This window comes from Aethalodelphis obliquidens, unplaced genomic scaffold (genome assembly GCF_003676395.1).
Source record: "Aethalodelphis obliquidens isolate GAN/ISIS:26980383/991018 unplaced genomic scaffold, ASM367639v1 scaffold5, whole genome shotgun sequence".
Classification (NCBI taxonomy): domain Eukaryota; kingdom Metazoa; phylum Chordata; class Mammalia; order Artiodactyla; family Delphinidae; genus Aethalodelphis; species Aethalodelphis obliquidens.
In genome coordinates this window covers 14,776,864-14,799,232 of record NW_020837949.1, presented here as the reverse complement: position 1 = coordinate 14,799,232, position 22,369 = coordinate 14,776,864, and the positions used below count along the sequence as shown (strand labels likewise).

Sequence of the window (22,369 nt, the reverse complement as noted above, 5' to 3'; positions counted from 1 at the left end):
CATCAGAAGATGACAAGTAGATGATAACTCCATTCCACCTCACAGAGATGGAGAGAAGAGAATATTAAAAAAGACCCTTTGAACTTATCTTTGATAAAGGAGGCAAGAATATACAGTGGAGAAAAGACAGCCTCTTCAATAAGTGGTGCTGGGAAAACTGGACAGCTACATGTAAAAGTATGAAATTAGGGCTTCCCTGGTGGCAGAGTGGTTGAGAGTCCGCCTGCCGGTGCAGGGGACATGGGTTCGTGCCCCGGTCCAGGAAGACCTCACATGCCGTGGAGCGGCTGGGCCTGTGAGCCATGGCTGCTGAGCCTGCGCGTCCAGAGCCTGTGCTCTGCAACGGGAGAGGCCACAATAGTGAGAGGCCTGCGTACCACAAAAAAAAAAAAAAAAAAGTATTAAATTAGAACACTCCCTAACACCATACACAAAAATAAACTCAAAATGGATTAAAGACCTAAATGTAAGGCCAGACACTATCAAACTCTTAGAGGAAAACATAGGCAGAACACTCTATGACATAAGTCACAGCAAGATCCTTTTTGACCCACCTCCTAGAGAAATGGAAATAAAAACAAAAATAAACAAATGGGACCTAATGAAACTTCAAAGCTTTTGCACAGCAAAGGAAACCAGAAACAAGACCAAAAGACAACCCTCAGAATGGGAGAAAATATTTGCAAATGAAGCAACTGACAAAGGATTAATCTCCAAAATTTACAAGCAGCTCATGCAGCTCAGTATCAAAAACACAAACAACCCAACCCAAAAATGGGTGGAAGACCTAAATAGACATTTCTCCAAAGAAGATATACAGATTGCCAACAAACACATGAAAGAATGCTCAACATCACTAATCATTAGAGAAATGCAAATCAAAACTACAATGAGGTATCATCTTACACTGGTCAGAATGGCCATCATCAAAAAATCTACAAACAATAAATGCTGGAGAGGGTGTGGAGAAAAGGGAACCCTCTTGCACTGTTGGTGGGAATGTAAGTTGATACAGCCACTATGGAGAACAGTATGGAGGTTCCTTAAAAAACTAAAAACAGAACTACCATATGACCCAGCAATCCCACTACTGGGCATATACCCTGAGAAAACCATAATTCAAAAGGAGTCATGTACCAAAATGTTCATTGCAGCTCTATTTACAATAGCCCGGAGATGGAAACAACCTAAGTGTCTATCAACAGATGAACGCATAAAGAAGTGACACTATGTACAATGGAATATTACTCAGCCATAAAAAGAAACGAAATTGAGTTATTTGTAGTGAGGTGGATGGACCTAGAGTCTGTCATACAGAGTAAAGTCAGTCAGAAAGGGAAAAACAAATACTGTATGCTAACATATATATATGGAATCTAAGGAAAAACAAAAAAAAGTCCTGAAGAACCTAGGGGCGAGATGGGAATAAAGACACAGACTTACTAGAGAATGGACTTGAGGATATGGGAAGGGGGAAGGGTAAGCTGTGACAAAGTGAGAGAGTGGCATGGACATATATACACTACCAAACGTAAAATAGATAGCTAGTGGGAAGCAGCCACATAGCACAGGGAGATCAGCTCGTGCTTTGTGACCACCTAGAGGGGTGGGATAGGGAGGGTGGGAGGAAGGGAGACGCAAGAGGGAGGAGATATGGGGATATATGTATATGTATAACTGATTCACTTTGTTATAAAGCAGAAATAACACACCATTGTAAAGCAATTATACTCCAATAAAGATGTTAAAAATAAAAAGACCCTTTGGGAGGCTAATTAAGGGGTGACTATTTCATCACCAAAGAATTCTATTTAAAAAAAAAAAAGAATATTTCAGAAAGTGATTAGGCTATGAAACAAAGAAAGTAATGTGATGGAGAGTGACTTTTAATGATCAGAGATGATGTTTCTGAAGAGGCAACGTGTAAGAAGGCCAGTAATAAGCCACTGCAGTAGATCAGGTAAGAGGTGATGTGGCGCTGAAAAGAATTTTAGTAGTGACATGGCAAAAAAAAAAAAAAAAATTTATCTGATAGATTTGGCACACATTGTGGAGGTAAAGGCAACAGGATTTGCTGATGGACACGGCAGTTGTAGGTCCACTAATAGGGGGTGAGTCAGTAGGGCTTGGTGATTGATTGAATGGTGATGACGGAAAGGGAGGGGTCCAGGACAGCTCTTGAATGTGTGGCTCAGAAAACTGAGGGGACAGAGCTTGCTATGAAATGACAGTGGAGACATGGACCGAAGAGGCTCCAGACGAAGATGAAGGGATCAGGTCTATGAATGTTGTCTTTGAGGAGCCTGCAGGATATTCAAGTGGCTATCAGGTAACTGGCCACCTGGGTCTGAAGTTCAAGGAGATGCTCTTGGTTGTAGATAAATTCGGGGGAGGTAATAGGTACATAGATAGCTAAAACCACTGGACTCCTCAATTATCAGTAGATGACCCCAGGAGACCTGGAAAATAAGACCACAAGGAGAAGACATAACCAGGAAAGATGATAAAGAATGAGTAGCAGGTGGAAGAGACAATGTGCACAGATGAGCTTGAACAGGATTATGCCCATTAAATACCGTTAAGTGTAAAATCGAACCCCTAACTGTTGAAAGCATGGGTGTTCATCTTAACAAAGATCAGAAGAAGAAAGCTGGGAAGAACGTAAAGAGTTAGCGTTCAGTATTTATTAGGGTCTAATTTTTTTTGTTGCCTAAATTTAGTGTCAGAAAAATTAAACATAAAATTTAAAATGTTCTCCTACTGCCTTATTTATTGCCCAACATACAACGCTTCAGTGGGAAGTGTCATCACTTTCCTGGGCTCTGAAAGTCAGGGCTTTTGGATAACGATGACGTCAAAGATGGTACAAGGGCACCTAGATTGCTTCTGGATGCAAAACCTCTAGTCAGTAGCCAGCAGGGGTCTGAGGAGGGTGGGGGCGCATCCCCACCTTCTCACCTGGATAAATGGCTCAGCTGGGAGGAGACAATTACAGAAGTTCCCAGAGGCATGAGCCAGTTATGGAATTGCACACCCGAGTATCCACAAGGGAGACTCTAAAAGGGGTGGTAGCTGTATCCCTCCACTGAAGACCCAGTGGGGAGAGAATGTTCATCCCAGATGCATTCCTGAGCTTCTGTCATTCTAGTGAAACCAGCCAGCAGAATGTTTCCTGAGGAAGGGGTTACTGTGTTCTAGATGCTGCTGCTGGATGATATACATCCTGGCTGAGAAAACCTTGGAATTGGACTTCTGGTGTCAAGCATCCCTAATGCTCTTTGGTTGGTACCAAGTAATAGGAGTATGCTAATCAAAGAACAATCAACCAACCAGAAGAAACACCATGTACACCATATCCTACAGGATCAGAAGACTGATCAGAAGAATTCCCATTTTACCTTACCTGAGACAAGGGGAGCATATAGCCTCGATATTTTGTAGGCAAAACTTCAGTCTTTATGATTAGCCTAAACAGGAAGGGGGAAAAAATACAATCATGCTTTTATAAAACCAAATAACTTTTTTTAAGAAATCATAATTTTTCTTGTCACAAGGATAAAGAATTCAAAAACATAAATATTCATCATTGTAAAATGATAAGAAATAGGTGTGTTGGTCTCTGTCCCTGGTTCCTGCTAACCTGGAAACCTTGGGATTTCCTGGGTGATAGGAGCATCATTTGTTCTAATGCAGAGACTCTTGATGAGTCCTGGATGGGGGCTGGTCTAGAAAAACCAAGCCATGATTAGAATCTTGGAACTTTCAGCCCTAACCTCCACTCCTCTGGAGAGAAGAGAGGGGCTGGAAAATGAGTTAATAATCAATCATGCCTATGTGATGAAGCCTCCATAAAAATTCCTAACATACAGGGTTCGGAGAGCTTCCAGGTTGGTGAACATAGCTATGTGCTGGGAGGCGGTGCACCGCAAACTCCACGGGGACAGATGCTCCTGTTCTTAGGATCTTTCCAGACCTTGCCCTGTGTATTTCTCCTCAGCTGGTTATTTATCTGTTTCCTTTAAAATATCCTTTGTAACAGATCTGCAAATAGTAAACTTTTCCTGGATTCTCTGAGACACTCTAGCAAATTATTGAACCTGAGGAGTTTGTGGGAACTTCCAATTTGTAGCAAGTCAGACAGAAGTTGTGGGTAACCTGGGGACCTACTACTGGTGATTGGTGTCTGAAGTGGAGGACAGTCTTGTGGGACTGAGCCCTAAACCTGCGGGGTCTACGCAAACTCCAGCGAGGGTCAGAATTGAATGGAATTATAGGACACCCAGCAGGTGTTGGAGAATTGGTTGGCGTGTAAAGAAATCCACACGTTTGGTGTCAGAAGTGAAGTATTGGCAGAATTATTGAGTGTGTAAAGAAAAACAGAAGAGAGATTTTTCCCTGTATGATCATACACCAAAATACAATTATTAACCCATGTAAGAAAACAATATAAAATAAACTTCTAAGTGCTCTTCTGTTTACATTTTTATTCCCAAAGTTATTTTAAACCTTCAACCATGTAAGAGATATTAGCCTCATTTCTTTCACCAAGAGAAACACTGTCAAAATATTTTGCCAAGCCTGATTCCCTTTTCTAAAACATATGTGGGAAATTAAAATACGCCCAAGAGAAAGCAAATAGTTTCTCCAACTAATGATGACAGTCAAAGCACAGGTTTCTAATTAAGTACATATTAATTTTCTGAATAGGAGAACAAATGGACTTCTATCTCATCTGTTGTCTAATTGTTCTTATCTGTTGCAGTTATTAACCAGGGTTTGGAGTTTTAACATATTTATTGAGCTGCTTCCTCAGGGATGTTTTCAAATTGTACTTAACTTCTCCGCCTTTAGGGCTCCAGAGCACAGAGGGATGCTTAACTTATGCCCCCAGAGAAGAACGATTCTTTCCCTAACACATTAGGGTAATAATTAGGTGCTTTGACATCTCCTAATATATTCTAAGGGCAACTTGCTCCAAGGCACCCAGGAGAAAATAGCTTGAGGAGCCTTGTTCATTTAAGGGAGGCTCCCAAGTTGCTGAACACTTAGCATTACAACTCTCACGTCCCTGAATGATGAGGTATTACACACCTATCCCAGGGCAGAAAAAAGACTAGCGGCAGCATAGCTGTTTCAATCTGTCTCACCTGCTCTGCAAATTCACTTTGACACAGTCTTCAGTTACAGGGCCGTGGCACGTTAAAAGTTATTCCTGAACGTTACAGGTGCTGATGGTCCAACTAAAGTCTTCCAGAAATTCTCAATAAATTAATGGATTGTGTCTGGGTTGACATTTTTGTTACCTACCTCATACGGCACTTTTTGTTAGCATTTAGTCTAACAAAATATTATTTATCTAAAAAATGCTGATCAGCCTTAGGAACAAAGAAATTAACACATGCTCAAGCTAGCACCCTGCTAGCCTCACCATCAAACATCGTTTTGACGGGCAAAGAGCTCCTAGTGGTATAAGCAGTCATCACTGGGGGAGGGGGGGACTCAAAAATGATTAGCACAAGTGAAGTGTACAGATTTGAAACTTACTGATGCTCTTAGTCTATTAACCACAGTGAATGTGGTTCACAGACTAACTGGATGTGTCTCTGGGTGTTCACATATCTCCCTCTGGGGTCCTCTAGGTGATGTCTTTACCCTTGGGCATGGCCAGACACGCCGCAGCCCACCATCGTCCGCAGGAAGACAAACCAGATGTACGAGGGAGAGAATGAGGTCAGCAAGGAGAAGTAGGCTCCCCACAGGAACGAGACGAGCAAAATCTGAAGCAACAAAAGGAGACATTAATGGGACCTGCCCCCATGGAAGGTCAGGAAGCAAACCTAACTTCTGAAGGTGACTTTTAGTTTCCTCCAGATGTTTGCTTCTCTGTGGAGCTAATTTTTAGCGAGCTTACCGATCACTCACAATCATCAGACAATACAATTCATATCATTTTATTGTCTGAAAGCCCAGACATCCCGAGTTTAGACCATTCTTCAAAACTCCCCACAGCCTCCGCCCTCACAGGTGGCAGGAACCTGAACTTGTAAATCAGAATGCAGAAACTCGTCCTCCCTGCTTACAGGGATGTTGGGAGCACAACGAAGCACTGTGCTGGAATGAGTATAAGGAGAAAATGTAAGGATTTGCTTTTTCTCTAATCATAAGGACAATACAAGTTTATAGTAGAAAATATGGAAAAAAGAAAAAGATATAAAAATATTTAAATCACTTTTGATTCTCCAACCCAGAGAAAATACTATTAACACAGTTTTATCCTATTTTCACTGATTATAAGGGAAAACATAATATTAATAGCTGCAAAATATTCCAGTGAAAAGACATACTATAATCCATGTAATGTAACACATAAACCTTTCCCCTCTGGTTGAATGTTGAAGTGGTTTCACATTTTCTATTAAAATCAGCTGTGACAACGTCTGGGCATAAATCTTTGTGGTTCTCTGATGACCTAAACGGTCTAGATTTCTGGAAGACAGATTATCAGATAAGGAGAATGGATATTCTCAAGGTTCTTGACTTATGCTACCAAATTGATGGTCAGAAAAATTACATCAATTGTATGTGAGGGTGTCTAGACACTTGCAGATTTCTTTAAGAAAAGTAAAAATTCCTTACGGATTTGGTGTTTGATATGGCTTTGATAACAGGGAAAAAAATGATATCTTGCTATGTAATTTTGCTTCTAATAACTCCTGTGATTGAATGTTTTTCAAGGTTTCTTGACCATCTGTATGTCTCTTTTTGTAAAATGCCTTTTTTGTGCTCTCCACATTTTTTTGAGATACTTGTGGTTTCATATTAATTTGTAAGAATCTATGATATTTTGTGCACTTCAAAACATACATCCAAGCCTATTACTGTTTTGTGGGGGACTTCTCCCTTTGTATTTACACCAGAGAGGTCTTTACCACCAGAAATCAGACAAGAAGAGAAGAGAGACCTGGGTTTATCATCAGAAGACATAGTTTTATGTCTTGATGTGGAATCTCAATACATGTGTGACATCAAGTAAGTGGGTTAGTTTCAAAGCTACCCCCGAGTTAACTAATGTGAAACTGCTTATGTTTATACATGCAATTCTCACATTCTACCTGTTATGTTCTAACTAGGCTCATCCGTCAGCTGTACACCTGGACTATGGGGACCAGGTATGGGGACAGGTATCTCGGGGAAGGATGAGAAAGCAGGAAGACAAGCCTGGAATTCAGGCATGTGGTGTCAGAGAAGGATGTTTCCGTACTTTCTAACTTGGGTATTGACAGAGAAATGTCCACAAAAGAAAAGCAGTGGTGATGTCACCACAAAAGAACACACAAAAGAAAATTCTAAATCATCCTTCAAAGCCAACCTACCTTCCAGCGGCCATATCTGTCAGCCAAGAGGCCAAAGAGGATGCTGAATACCATGTAGCCAAAAAACACCATCTGGAGGTGGGGTGAAAAGAAATTATCCTCTAAGCAGCGTTTTCATAATATGCTAATTACTACCTTAAGCATTCACCCACCTGAACTAAAAGAAGACGGGAAACGTGGGAGGATTGGAAGTTGAAGAACAGGCTTTCACAAAGCTCTCCCCTGACTCCTGTACAACATGTTCAGGGCTTCAGAGGTTGACGATTCCCACACCTGAAGTCACTGACACCAGGTAGAAACAGGAGTCCTAGAAGCAGGTAACTGCTTTGCCTCTGATCCAAGATGACAGCACTGGCCTCATTCTACTCAGATGTACAATTGTGAATTTCCATTTTAATAAGAAGACTCAAAAAGTCTATTCAGGCATGCTCTGTCTTATTCAAGTTGAGACGTCTAGAAGCAGTCTTCCTTCAGGTTATTACAGGGAAACCTAACTTTCAACAAACACCAAAACCAGTCATCCATTTAGAAACATTCTTCATCACTAATATAAACCTACTTTTTTTCCTTACTTTTTCTCACAATAGCTTTTCCTTGATAAAATTCAAGAACTTGGGTGTGATACCAGCGATGTAACTCAGCCTGAGCTGTACTCTTACGCGTAAGCCTTTAGGTGACTTATTTTTCTGCCTCCAGCAGTTCCAAGCTTTACTTAACTCTCCTTTCTAGTAAGATCCCTGACTGATTGCTTCCAGGGTAATCAAAGGAAAGGTGTTAGCTGGCATTTCTAACACTTTTTCAGTGAAAAAGCTCTTTCTCTCTGCTGCCTGCTTTGCCTTTTCTTTTTCCCCCTGACTCTTCATAAGGAAGACTCAAAAGCATTTCTTCTACAGGGAACTATAAAAAAATAAATCATATTTATACTCGAACAACAAAAGCCATACGTTTCCTCTGTGCACTGTTCTCTCTAGGACAGAGTTGAAGGAAGGAAAAGCCAATATTTTCAATGCCCAGCCTGGGATAGATGCCGCACCGTAATGAAATCCAGTCAGTCCTCAGCAAAATGATAAAAATAAGGACAATGGGACACATTTTGCATAAATCCAAATTTATTCATTATGAAGGGTGCTCTTTATTCTGGAAGAATTTTCTTTCTGATTGTTGGTATTAACATGCCCTTATTATTTTTATTTTTTGAAAGATGATGGTAGTTGATGGCAAGATTTTCTGCCTCTTTCTCTTGGTTGGAAGTTTAAATTTTCCTCCTACCCTTCTACATTCTTTGGCTGGTCTAATAATTAAATTGATTTATGACAGATTGACAGGAGAAAAGCAAGTTTAAGTTTGTATGTACAGGAGTCCCATAAAAATATAAGACCGAAGGGCAAGTTGGACAGTAGAGGCTTATGTGCCACCTTGAGCTGAGGAATAGGAGGGTACCTGGGGCTTCAAAGGCGGGGGGTGGTAATTCACAGGACAATAAGAAGAGCAGATGTTTGGTAATTAGATGTTTGCCCTGCCACACAGATAGGTCATTCAGATGAAAGTCATCTCTGGCAATAACTCTCTCTCTCTGAGCCAGGCCCCCCATCTAAATTCTTTTAGGTAGTTAAGGGAAATGTAAAAGTTTTTCTTGAGTCGGCTGGGTCTTGATTGCCTTCAGCTCAAAATAATTCACATGCCAAAGGGGCATATTTTGGGGTCACATGTTCTGCTCCCTTTTCCTCTTCTTCTGATGGCCTTCCTTGTCAAATATATATTTTTTTAATCTTAACCTTATGTCAGCCACACCATTTTTTTGAGAAGTCATATCAGTTGGTGAATCTCCAAACTTTGGGTCTCCTGATATAAGCAGTTTCTATTGTGGAACCTGCAATTATCAAACTCCCTCCAAGAAGGGAAAGGTGAACTTTTTTTTTTTAATCAACTTGAATAATAGGAAATGATAGACAAACTGCCTGTGGCAGGGAAGAAATTAGTTCTTAGGACTTAAAATACTTTATTGAGGGCTTCCCTGGTAGCACAGTAGTTGAGAGTCCGCCTGCCGATGCAGGGGACATGGGTTCGTGCCCCGGTCCGGGAAGATCCCACATACCGCGGAGCGGCTGGGCCCGTGAGCCATGGCCTCTGAGCCTGCGCGTCCAGAGCCTGTGCTCTGCAACGGGAGAGGCCACGACAGTGAGAGGCCCGCGTACCGCAAAAAAAAAAAAACAAAAAACTTTATTGAGATGCTGTGTTAATAACACTGTATTAAAGTGAATTATCTGATTAATAAAAGTAAAAGAAACAGGGACTTCCCTGGCGGTCCAGTGGTTAAGACTTTGCCTTCTAATGCAGGGGGTGCGTGTTCGATCCCTGGTCGGGAAGCTAAGATCCCATGTGCCTCGTGGCCAAAAAACCAAAACATAAAACAGAAGCAATATTGTAACAAATTCAATAAAGACTTTAAAAATGGTCCACATCAAAAAAAAAATCTTTAACAGCAACAACAAAAAAAAGTAAAGAGTCAACTAAAATTAAATTCAAATTTTACTCTGTTCTCCCGCATAAGTGACAGATTTTTACTCCTTGCTTTCTTCCCATTCAGTGTAAAAAAGTGACTTTCCTAAGGCTGAGTTCTTTACTATTAAGCCTGTCTAGAGAATAAACCTTAACTCCAAGCCTATGTGAACCCCAAAGCTTGTGAAGTCTAATCCTGGGGACCACATAGAGACGGGGATTAATCTCTCTCTCTCTCTCTCTCTCTCCTCTCCCCTCCCCCTCCCCTACCTTGGAGGGCCTGCTCCTTTCTACAGTTTTGTTTCTCCAGCACTAACTCTCTTATTCACAAAAAATGTGAGGGACATAATTCACTCACAATCCTTAAGGCCTTAAGTCTTCATGGCCAGACCGTCCAGAAAGTGGAGATGAAGTTGGGGGATGGGAAGCCTGGGAGATGGTGAAAATGCTGCCTCTTTGCTAAACCAGTCTGAGGCCTTCCTGTTAGTAAGGTTGTGGTCAGTGAGCCCAGGGGACAGATGGGACTCATAGCCAGGATGACAGAGACTAAATGACAGGAGGAGGCAAGGAACTTGGAGCAGGGAGCAGTCACATCTTGGGTGAGTTGAATTACCTAGAGAAAAGACTTGTGAGCTGTGCCCCACCTAACAAGGGAAGCCACGTTACTGCTGACATTGAGAAGCCTCTTTAGGCACCAGTAGGAACAACATAAAAGCAACCAACGAGATGTGAGCTGTGAATATAGAAATGGTACCATAAAGTATAGTTTCATGACAGTTACAGATGCAAACACCACACCTGGACCACCAACATTCTCAGGAATGAAGACGCGCAGACCTACAAACCAGCTGTGGTACACTGATAACTGCACAAAACGTTACAGCAGTGACCCTAAAGCTACAAGGATGGACAAGGCATGCTTTCAAAACTGTACTTTTTTTTTTTTTTTTTGCGGTACGCGGGCCTCTTACTGCTATGGCCTCTCTCGCTGCGGAGCACAGGCTCTGGACGCGCAGGCTCAGCGGCCATGGCTCACGGGCCCAGCTGCTCCGCGGCATGTGGGATCCTCCCAGACCGGGGCACGAACCCGTGTCCCCTGCATCGGCAGGCGGACTCTCAACCACGGCGCCACCAGGGAAGCTGTAAACTGTACATATTTTATACGTAAAAGAAAACAAAACACCATGAGTCACTTAACTATTGGTACAAGCCCTAATAAGGTCTTTAGTTATTTTTATTTATACCCTCTCTCTCTTCTAAAAGTATTAGGAAAACTTAAAAATGGAACAAGTGCAATTTTAAAGAAGGAAACAGAGCTAAAAGAATAAAGGCAGGGCTTCCCTGGTGGCGCAGTGGTTGAGAGTCCGCCTGCCGATGCAGGGGACATGGGTTCGAGCCCTGGTCCGGGAAGATCCCACATGCCATGGAGCAACTAAGCCTGTGCGCCACAACTACTGAGCCTGCGCTCTAGAGCCCGCAAGCCACAACTACTGAGCCCATGCACCTAGAGCCTGTGCTCCACAACAAGAGAAGTCACCGCGATAAGAAGCCCATGTACCACAACAAAGAGTAGCCCCCACTCACTGCAACTAGAGAAAGCCCGCGCACACTAATGAAGACCCAACGCAGCCCAAAATGAATAAACTAAACTAATAAATAAATAAATAAATAGATAAACAACAAGGACCCACTGTTAGCACAGGGAACTACATTCAATATCTTGTAATAACCTATAATGGAAAAGAATCTGAAAAAGAGTATATATATTCATATATATATATATGTATATACACACACACATATGTATACATAATATATATAAAACCGAATCACTTTGTTGTATACCTGAAACTTATACAACATTGTAAATCAACTACACGTCCATTAAAAAAAAAAAAAAAGATTAAATGTCAGACCCAACAGAAACTACAGGAGAAATAAAAGTTCTATAGCTAGCAAAAAAAAAAAGGGTATTGAATTCCCAGAAGATAGAACACAGATATTCATTTGCTCATAACCAAACAACTGCCAAAGGTGGAAGAAAATTATTTGGGAATTATCTACCCCACAGGGTTCCCGCTCCCTCTCACATCCCTCCCTGAGCGGACAACCCCAAGCTGGAGGGAAGTGGAAGACTCTACACGTCCGACGATGAATTAGCTTGGGAGACTCAGAGGATCTCCAAGCACTCACCCCCATGCTGCCCATGATCAGAAAGAGGGCAACGTGGAAACGTCTGAATCCAATGGTCTCCACGGCGTCCTCCACGGTGAATGTCTTTGACTCTAACAAGGAAAGGCAAAGTGAAAGCAACAGCCTCTGTGGGAAGGGAATATATGCAGATTATCACTCACCCCAGAGGATGTTGGAAAACCAATTTGTTATTATAAAAATAGTAAATACAGGGAAGAGGGGGAATTAAACGGTGACTTGAGGACCAGAGATTTCTATGATCCCCTTACCTTTTGGCTGTGGCTCTGGGGTCCCCAGGTTCAACTCCCAAAGGCTAATGATGGTGACCGGCTCTGTCCGCTTGGCTGCCATCTTGTAAATGGTTCAAATTCCCCACACGGCTTCCCTGCAGGAAACAGGGGAGGGAAAATGCCGGAAACAGGGGAAGGAAGAAGGAAAGAAATAAAACCTAGTGTATATTCTCCTTTAATCTTCATAGAAAATCAGTGAAGTAGGTATTATAATTTATCACTATTTTACAAGGAAAAACCTGAAACACGGACAAGTTAAATCATGGAGAGATTGAACGGCCAAACGAGAGAATTGGGCCCTGGTGGCTAGTAATCAACCTGGAGAGGGGGGCCAGGTGAGCTCTTGACAGTTTAACCAATAGTGTCCTCTGACTGGGAATGAAGGTAGGCTTTGCTATAGAAAACTAATCACAATAGCCAATGCTTTACATCTTCATAGATCCTACGGTTTACAGTGTAATCGTGTTATAGCGTGCTTTCTCACCTTATTTTCATTTAATTCTGACAGAAACCCATGGAGCACTTCTTTTTATCTCCCCCCCCACCCCTTTTTGGGTATTTAATCCTAAAAAAATCTTAACCCTAAAAATCAAAAGAAAAATAAAACAAGGAAAGCTGAAATTAGTGAAAAATTTTTTTCAAATGGCTTTAACATAGTAATTTAACTCTTACATCCCTAGTGGGATAAACAGATATCTTAATCTGTTCTCAGTAATTATACTGTTAGTAATAATGTTGGTATCATTATTTTGATACTAGTACATATTATAGGATAAAGAAATTATGTTACTATTATTAGGAACCAAGATTTTCAGTGTAAGAAGATACAAAAATCAAAGAAGTTATATAAAGACTTTATATCCTAATTTTGAATTGCAAATATCAATATGAGTTCATTATGTATCATACACACACACACACACACACACACATACACACACAAAGAAGAATGGTTGCAAAGAACTGAAGCCCATCAAAGATACCAAAATTTTAGGATTACTAAAATGATAATCTCACTGATCACCTTTGGAGAATACTAAGAAACCAACTCATTATTCTGAAAACTAGTAAATGTCTTGCCTTTCTTGTACAGATTGTCTGTATTTCAGGGTAACCAAACAGTTGGTGAAAGAAAAGTATTTTTTAATTTCAGCGAAAACATCCTAAAGAAGGATAGAATTAAATTGTGATTGTACAACTCCTAAAGAAATAACGGATCCAGGCAATGACCATCAACGGCTGATAAACTACTAGGTGAAAGGCTGAGAGAGAATTTTACTCAGATGGGTAAGACTTATAACCCCTGAACCCAACAATGGCTCCTCATGCCACGGAAAGAGATGATCAGATGTGATGTTGTTCCCGATGAGATGCACGAGGAAGGAAATACACAACATCACCAGTGCCCTCCTCTCATCAAGAGAAATTGAACATGAATCTGAACAAGCCCCTAGCTCTAACTACACAGGGGATGAAGAAACATGTCAAACTATACCATGTGGATGCAATACAAAAACCCAGCAGGCTAGAAGTTCTACAGGTTAATGACCCAACTTCTTCAATAAATAAATGGCAAGAAAAAAAGAGGAAAGGAGAACCTATAGACTAACAGAAAGGAGACACACCAACCAAATAAATGAGTTAATCTGTCTGGAGCCTCATTCGAACAAACCAATTGTAAAACAACAAGAAGAAAGCAAATGAGATGAAAAAGAGATGATAGAACATCAGGGAACTGCAAGCACGTTTGGAAGTCTGATGATATTAAGGAATTACTGATGACATCGTTAGGTGTGACAATGATATTATGGTCACAGTAGAAAAAAATCCTTACATTTTAGAGATACATGCTGAAATATTTAGATGAAATTTGACGTCTGGGATTTGTTTTAAAATAATTCAGTGGTGGGTTGGGAATAGAGTGCAAAAGAAGGAGATGGGTGTATAGATGAAAAAAGAATGGCCATATGGTGAAAATTATTGAAGGGGATAGTGCACCTCAGACTGGGACTTGAACCCATGCAGCTGGGACTCGAACCCGGCCAAAACCCACAGTCTTCCAACTGAGATCACACACCTGGTTTCAGGACTTAATGAAGCTCAGGTTCTTGATGTCTCATTGCAGAAAGAATTCAGTGAGAGACAAAATGATAGGTAAGAAGTGGATTTATTCAGAGAGAAACACACTCCACAGACAGAGTGTGGGCCATCTCAGAAGGTGAGAAAGGCACCAGGGTATGGGGTTGTCAGTTTTTATAGGGGTGGGTAATTTCCTAGGCTAATGAGTGGGAGGAGTATTCCAGCTATTTTAGAAAGGGGCGGGGATTTCCAGGAACTGGGCCACCACCCACTTTTTGATCCTTACGGTGGGTCTCGGAACTGTCATGGCTTCTGTGGGTGTGTCATTTAGCTTGCTGAGTGAGTGTGTACTGGGGCTCAAGGTCTAGTGCAGTCGACTTGTCTGCCATCTTGGACCCATCTGGTTCTAATCAGTTTACGTCTAATCAGTTTATGTCCTCGGGCTATGTCATTCTTTCAAAGGTTGTGCCCTGCCTCCTTCCCTCCTGTTTCAGGTACACTGGGGTTTATTTGACCATCCTCTGCTTTTGAAGATGTGTAACATTTTTCAAAATAGATAGTTCAGAAAATGAGGTTCTGAGATTCTTAAGTAACTTTTCCAACGTCAGACCACTAAGAAGCAGCAGAATCAGAACTCAAAGATCCCCTTTCCCCAGAACACAGAAATAGCTGCAGAGCTGCTGTAGAGAAGCACGTCAAGGTCATCAGTGTTTGCCAAGTGCGAGCTCTGTATCTTGTTGTGTGGGCTCCTGTGGAGACTTTGTAGGAGGGTCTGACAGTGTTCCCTTCCCTAAGAAGTTTTTAATCTAGCTGGGGACACAAAAGATACACAGAAAAGCAACTATACTGTAAAGTAGATATTATTTGTTTTCTTAAAACACTGTCACAGAGACACAAATATTCCCAGATGGGAGAGCAATCAATAACGCTCAGAAATGAGTTCATGAACTCCTCTCTACCAAGGGAGACCATGAAAAGTACAAAAAGCTGTTATTTTCACAGGGTGGAAAAAGTAAAAATGATTGGTCTCTCAGCCCATCTGAGAGGCTGAAATTCACAAAGATACACTGTTCTGGAAACTCCTACTGCTCCCTTTCCAGAAGTTGTCCAAATACCCTTTGGAGGGGTGTTCTTTATCTGGTAACTTTTAAAATAAAGTAGTTATGAGAAAAATCAGCTTAATTGGATTATAAAAAGGACTTCAGTACACATTAAAAATTGGCTATGACTATCATGTTTCGAGATGATAAACTACTAACTTAATCAAAATAGGCAAATGAGGTCATTCAGTAAGAATTAGACGGTGGTGATGGTCGCACAACCTCGTGACTGTACTAAAAATCGCTGAATTATACACTCTAAAATGGTGAATCTTATTGTATATAAATTATATCCATTTTTTTCCTGAAGAATAGCCATGCCAATCGCAGTAGCCGACTTAAAAACCAAAAGTGATTCTGGCCATTTTTAGTGTTAGAGAATAAAAGAATTTAGTTTGGTAGGCAAATAATTTTTTAAAATCCCAGTAAGTTCATCTTAAGTTCAGTTACAACTAAAATGCTTAACAGTAAATTAAATATTCAATCAACACTTAATCTCTTCTACCAGTCAAGTTTTATGACTTCTCATAGCAGTCTAAACATGTTTTACAATTTTAACAATCATGAAGGCTTACGTTTTAGAGAGTAATAACACAATCTCCAGCAAGTCTGCTTGCTGAAGTATTGAGTGGCAAGAAAAGAAACCCAGGAAATCTGCCACTTACTATTAAGTTTTAATTTGATGTGTGTGTTTTAACGGATTAGGTAGCTCCATGGGTCATAAATGCCCTACATACTTTCCTTCTCTTATCAGCAAAGAGAAGTGATTCATCACAGAGTTCCTGGAGAGAAAGGTGTTAGGTCCAAGATAATTGCTTCAGTTTCTCTTCAATTAAAGCTGAGGGAATTCCCTGGCGGTCCAATGGTGGGGACTCCCGCTCTCACTGCCAAGCGCCAGGGTTCAATCCCTGGTCGGGGAACTAAAGTCCCATGAGCCAGGTGGCACGGCCGAAAAAAAGGAAAAGAAACAAGCTGATGGCAGGAAGGGAGGCTCACATTTGCGATTTCATGTTTCTTGATTGAAGAGACTGATATTACTTGGTTTCCATAATATGAAGAGAACTCTGCCTTCAAATTAAAGTGGGTTATTTTCCTCTATTGGATTTGCAAAAACCTTAAAGATCAGTTGTGCCCAATGTAAGGGAAACAGGCACTGATATTGGTGGGAGGGTACATGGCTACAACTTTTCCAGAAAGCAGTTAGGCAAAGATGAAAGAATGTTGACTAAGCAATTTCACTCCTAGGATTCATTCTAGTGAGGTAATCAAAGAGGTGAATGAAGATAAAGGTGCATGAAAGCTCAACACACTGTTCTTTTGACAACAGCGATGAAAGAATTGGGTACCACTTAAATGCCGACCAGTAAAGACGTGACCAAACAAATGATAATACACTCCTGTAACAGAATGTCATTTAAAAGCTCGTAGGTGAAAGGCTATTTGGCGCTGAAAAGCATTTTCCAATGTGTATGTACCTAATGTATGTATACAATGATCTCGATTCATAAAATCTCATTTAAATACACACCTGCACAGAAATTTCAGGAGAGATGTCTGAAACTGTGTTTTGTCTTTCAACAAATATTTATGGAACACTACTATGTATCAGACAATAAGATATCATGAAAAGGGTTCCTGCCCCCAAAGCACTTACAATCTAATGGGGGATAAAGGCAAGTATTCAGGCGGGAACCACATGGTCCCAAGGGTAGCAGAGGTTGCTCTGGCAACGTAAGGGAGGCCCTGCTTTGCTGAGTCCTGGGACCCAGGGAGGCGAGTCCTGAAAAACTGAGACCTGAAGGACGAGGAGGATTTGGAGCTCTCCTACAGCCTTGAATGGTTCACTTCCAGACATATTTTCCACGGGGAAAAAATAAAGCTCTGTGTGTGTGTGTGTGTGTGTGTGTGTGTGTGTGTGTGTGCGCGCGTGCTTTCTTTAGGCTACTCAAGTGAAGCAGTGGGAGTAGAGAAGGAACAAAGAAATCTGTAACTGTCTGTGATCGACTGTAAACACCACTACACTCGGACTAGCCAGGTATGTGTGATTTTTAACTGATAAACTTCCTTCTTTTAAGTGTGTTATGAGGATTAAATGAGATAATGCTTGTATAATACGGCACAGTGCTCACTGCAAGATAAGCGCTCATGGTCGCACTGTTTCTCATCTCTGAATAAAGGTATCAACTAAATTTCTAAAATTTCACCATAATCACAAATCAAATACACTCAGGGTAAGTTTCTAAGCATCTACAGTGTTATCAAATGTATATCTCTCCAAATGCAATTATTGCTAATATTTGGCCAACATGAAAACACCTTGGACTCAAATTAGAAACCACCCAAATTGGGGGAAAAAAACTTGCTTGTTTTCTAAAATAGACTGATTAAATTTCAAGGGTCATCTTAAGTGGTGTTAGGAAGCCCTCACACGTGCCATACGCCTATTGGAACATAAGACCAAAAATAACTTCTCTAATCAGATATGTAACAGTGATATCCACCCAATCCAGTCACCTTATACTTATGAAGAGCGCAACAAAAGGGGTAATTTTCACTAAGAACGCGCTTGTTCTACATTGCTTTCAATTGTAAAACCAGCGTATTTTACAGAAAGAAAAACCTTCTGAACATGGAATGGCCTGGTTGGTGCAGGGGTGCGGTGCTGGTGGACAAAAAACCTGGCAGTCACGTGTGACCCAGACTCCACTCAGAGGAGCAAACCCGCTCAGTTTCGCCAACTGTAACATCAATCTTTCTAATGCCCAGCCCTTCCTTGAAGATGGTCAAGGCTCAGATGCATTCCCAGTGTCAGGGGAGGTTGCCAAGGGATGGAAAAAACAAACATATAAACTACCCGCAACAGAGAAAGTTCTCATTCCTGCCCTAGTAGGTTATACGGGGCCTTCAACCACAGGATTCCTTGGTGGGGGCATGTTGGTTGTAGGGGTGCAGGGTTGTTGATAGCGTATTATCAGGATTTTGTTATTCACATCTGTGAATTATAAAGAGGCTTACAGGGCTTCCCTGGTGGCGCAGAGGCTAAGAATCTGCCTGCCAATGCAGGGGACATGGGTTCGAGCCCTGGTCCGGGAGGATCCCACATGCCATGGAGCAACTAAGCCCATGTGCCACAACTACTGAGCCCGTGGGCCACAACTGCTGAGCCCACGAGCCACAACTACTGAGCCCACGTGCCACAACTACTGAGCCCACGTGCCACAGCTACTGAGCCCACGTGCCACAACTACTGAAGCCCGCACTCCTAGAGCCCATGCTCTGCAACAAGAGAAGCCACCACAACGAGAAGCCCACGCACCGCAATGAAGAGTAGCTCCCGCTCGCCGCAACTAGAGAGAGCCCGCGGGCAGCAACTAAGACCCAATGCAGCCAAAAATTAATTAATTAATTAATTAAAAATAAATAAGTAAAAAAAATAAAGGGGCTTTCATTCCATGTCATTAAGAGGACACTCAAATACTAACTCAAAGTTAACAGATATGGAAAGTATTCTCTTACTACATTTTCTTGAGTTCCAGCCAAAAGTTTCATTTAAAAAGTTTTTATAAAGAGGACAAAATATTTCGGAGATGAATATGAGGAAAGTTACTGAGAGACAGAGCTTGTAATCTCAACGCTGAAAAAGAATGTTGGAAAAGCTGAGTTGGCATCTTCTATTCTTTGGCTCCCTAAGTCATTCTAAATCCCTTCTAGCCTAGGAAGAGGATGGATGATGGATAAATGCATGGAGGGATGGACAGATAGATAACCAGTCAGACCAATTCAAGAAAATAGGGACTAACATGGGGAAGAACGCTCCACATCCCTCACTCTCATTCCTGAAAACCTACAATAGGAAAGTAACCATTGCCTGCCTTCAAAGAACTGACATATTGGGCATTTACTGTGAAACTCAAGGGCTCAGATGGAGTTCAGGCTTCATTCAAACAATTTCTAAGGAACTGATGGACATTTTATTCTACTGCATTTTGCTACACTTAATTTTTTTTTTTTAATTTATTACACTTAATTTTTGAGCCAAAAACAATTAGGCCATGTAGAGCTTTTTAAAACTGAACTTGTGTGTGTGTGTGTGTGTGTGTGTGTGTGTGATGTAATTTGTTTTGCAATATCATCAGTAAGAAGAGAGAAATTTTTATACTCCATCCGTATTCAGCCAAGTACTAATGGTCAAATCCCCTTGGCTACCAGAGCAGAAAAAGCAAATCCAGATCTATGTTGCCTGTCGGAGTTTCTTACCTCTCTGTATTTCCTGGGAAGCTTTCCAGTTTTGGGCTCTTCTGCTCTTCCTTACTGCAGCTGAGTCTTACACAGAAGTTGGGCCACTGATGGCCTCTTGGGGGCTTCTGGACTTCCCTTCCCAAGAAGCCTGGCTCGCAGGTCTTCTCCTCCCCTTTCAGCTTAGTTCTGTGAACAGGATTCTTTAAGGAACAATCGTGCATCCTGGGCGACTGAGTGACATGCTGGTCACAGCCTCTTCTCAGCAGCCCTTCACCCAATCCCTTTTTAAAGGGGAAATGACATCTCTCATCGAGACACAAAGAGGCTGCCAATCCTTGGAAGAAACTACTATGTCGTTCTCAAGAAGGCCGGGGATTTCTGAAAGAACAGGGGTCTCAGCAAGCAAGGGGCAGAGGGCAGCTTTGTTTTTTCACGCCTTTTCTCACAGCCATCACTGTTTAGAATTAAACGGCAAAAGGCTGTGACCCATGTAGGCATAGCGTATTTTTAGATAGTCGTTGAGAAGGGCAGTGATGAGCTGAGAGAACCTTGAAACGCTCTGGTGACCTTGGCAGCACGGGGACTTATGGACTTACAAGAACCATTTACATACTACTTTAGTCTGTCCTTTTCTTTGATCAATGCCATTGGCTGAGTACCTCATCCATGCTTGGTGCTCTTCGACCCCCAGCAATATGTGGAACACTCCAGTTCCTGCCCAAGGGCACACATGATAAAGTATCGAAGTTGGAACTCATAGATACGGAGTCTTCTGACCCCAACTATATCATTCTTGAGCTCAACCTGTTTTAATCATTAAATGAATACTTGCTGAGCACCTGACTGTGCCTTAAATTGTGCTGCACAAGTCAGGACACCAACGTGGAAGGTGACACGGACGTTTCCTTGGGCTTGAATGACGACACTTGAACATGAACAATCGTCAACCCCGCTACACGGAGGGGCAGGTGGGAGCTTAAGAAAAAGAGAGATCTGTCCAAAAGGCGATTTTGCATTTGGTCAGATCTTCTGGAAACTTATTACAAGCTAGATACTATGTGAAACTGCTTTGTAAACTGTAAAGCACTACACCAATGTTAATGACACTTAATTCTACCCGTATAGTTACCATAAAGATGGTAATTAACCTGAACACAGGCTGTTCAGACTAGTCGATGGAACACATCTTCCTCTACACCTGGGTCTTGGAAGTTTGCCAGTGAAGATGCGTAAGAAGTGACTCTGGGGCCGGCTGACCCAGAGAGCATCAGGATAGACTGTCTGGCAGTCTCCTTCCCGGCAAGCCATTTTCCAGAACTTGCTGAAGCCTACAGATCTCTTTCTCCTGTTAACTCCAGCACAATGTGCACTGAGAATAAACAAAATCACTGATGATATCATGTTGTCACACTTCATTCCACAGGATTTAACAATTCGAGCCACGCCAGGGCCAGGCCTCCATCTGAACAGAGAACATTATCTGTTTTTCCTCACCTGGAGTGAAAATTCTTGAGAACGTCCCTAATCCTGTAAAACTTAGCCCCCGACAAGGAAAAAAGGTATTTGAGGAAGGAGGAAATGAGGAATAAAAAACCATAACCTTTCTCTAGGGTTACTTTGTGTAACTCTATTGTTTAGCTTTGGCCTACAATTATCAATACTCAATTTTACAGAATAATGTTGAAAAAAGACACTTTAATAACTAAGTGGATGACCCAGAAGTTTAATTACAAGAAAATCTCAGTTTGGCACTCCCCTCTCCCCATTTCTCAATCATTCTAGGATTTGACAATTAAGACCCCGCATGAGGTTGAAATGACTTGCCTGTGTAGTCTCTCTACGACATGGTTAAGTCATATCAAATCCCACGGCTTACAGATACAATACATGGCTTCCTCCCTCCGGTTAGCGAGAACAATCATTCCATTGACTGCCTTATGCAGGCTGACGTTAAAGACAAGACAACACTTCTTTCATTGGCACAGAGACTGGTGTAGGAGGTGACTGATGGAAGAGGCGGCTGCAGCCGCCAGACGTGCAGCTACTGCTCAGCTGTCCCGTCCAGGATTTGTTTAAAGGAGAACGGAGAAAACTTGTAACCAGCCCCGACGTAGAACTTGTTCTGGAACTCCACCCTGTTGTTAGGGGCAAGGAGAAGGGGGTTTGAACACATAAACGGGAGGCTGGCAGCTGGAGGGGAGAGGCTGAGCATGTGTAAAATCAACACCAGGTGACGAAGGCGCCCCAGGCTGGCAGCCACCACAGGAATCCTCTGAGGCTTTTTTTTTAAATCCTTCTCTTGCCTCCCTCTTACACCTTTCCCTCCCCCGACCCCACTTCTTCCAGGCCTTTGCTAGTGGCCTCAAGGACCAGAGCATGACCTCCCCCAGCTCCCAGCAGCCGGGAAGCCCTCGCTAGGCAGTACTGGATAAGGAGCTGTGATGAGACAGCGTGTCACCAGGTTGTACGAGGTATTTTGTTTCCATCCTGATCTTAAACTGCGGGGCTTACGTGATTGCAGAACCACCAGAGCCTTGATATATATATATATATATATATATATATATATATATATATATATATATATATATATATA

At 41.8% G+C, this 22,369-nt stretch overlaps 2 protein-coding genes across 2 annotated transcripts in view; both read right to left on the bottom strand.

The window, feature by feature from the left end:
* The window catches only part of SVOPL (SVOP like), a 55,135-nt gene extending 47,748 nt beyond the window's left edge, over positions 1-7,387 (bottom strand). The window contains 2 exon segments of the mRNA XM_027101781.1: positions 3,404-3,467; positions 7,374-7,387. Coding sequence (XP_026957582.1) covers positions 3,404-3,467; positions 7,374-7,387 — 78 coding nt within the window.
* Positions 7,388-21,174: 13,787 nt separating this feature from the next.
* Positions 21,175-22,369, bottom strand: part of ATP6V0A4 (ATPase H+ transporting V0 subunit a4) — a 39,442-nt gene continuing 38,247 nt past the window's right edge. Inside the window, exon 17 of the mRNA XM_027101299.1 lies at positions 21,175-21,908. Coding sequence (XP_026957100.1) covers positions 21,815-21,908 — 94 coding nt within the window. The 3' untranslated portion in view covers positions 21,175-21,814. The remainder of the gene's footprint in view (positions 21,909-22,369) is intronic.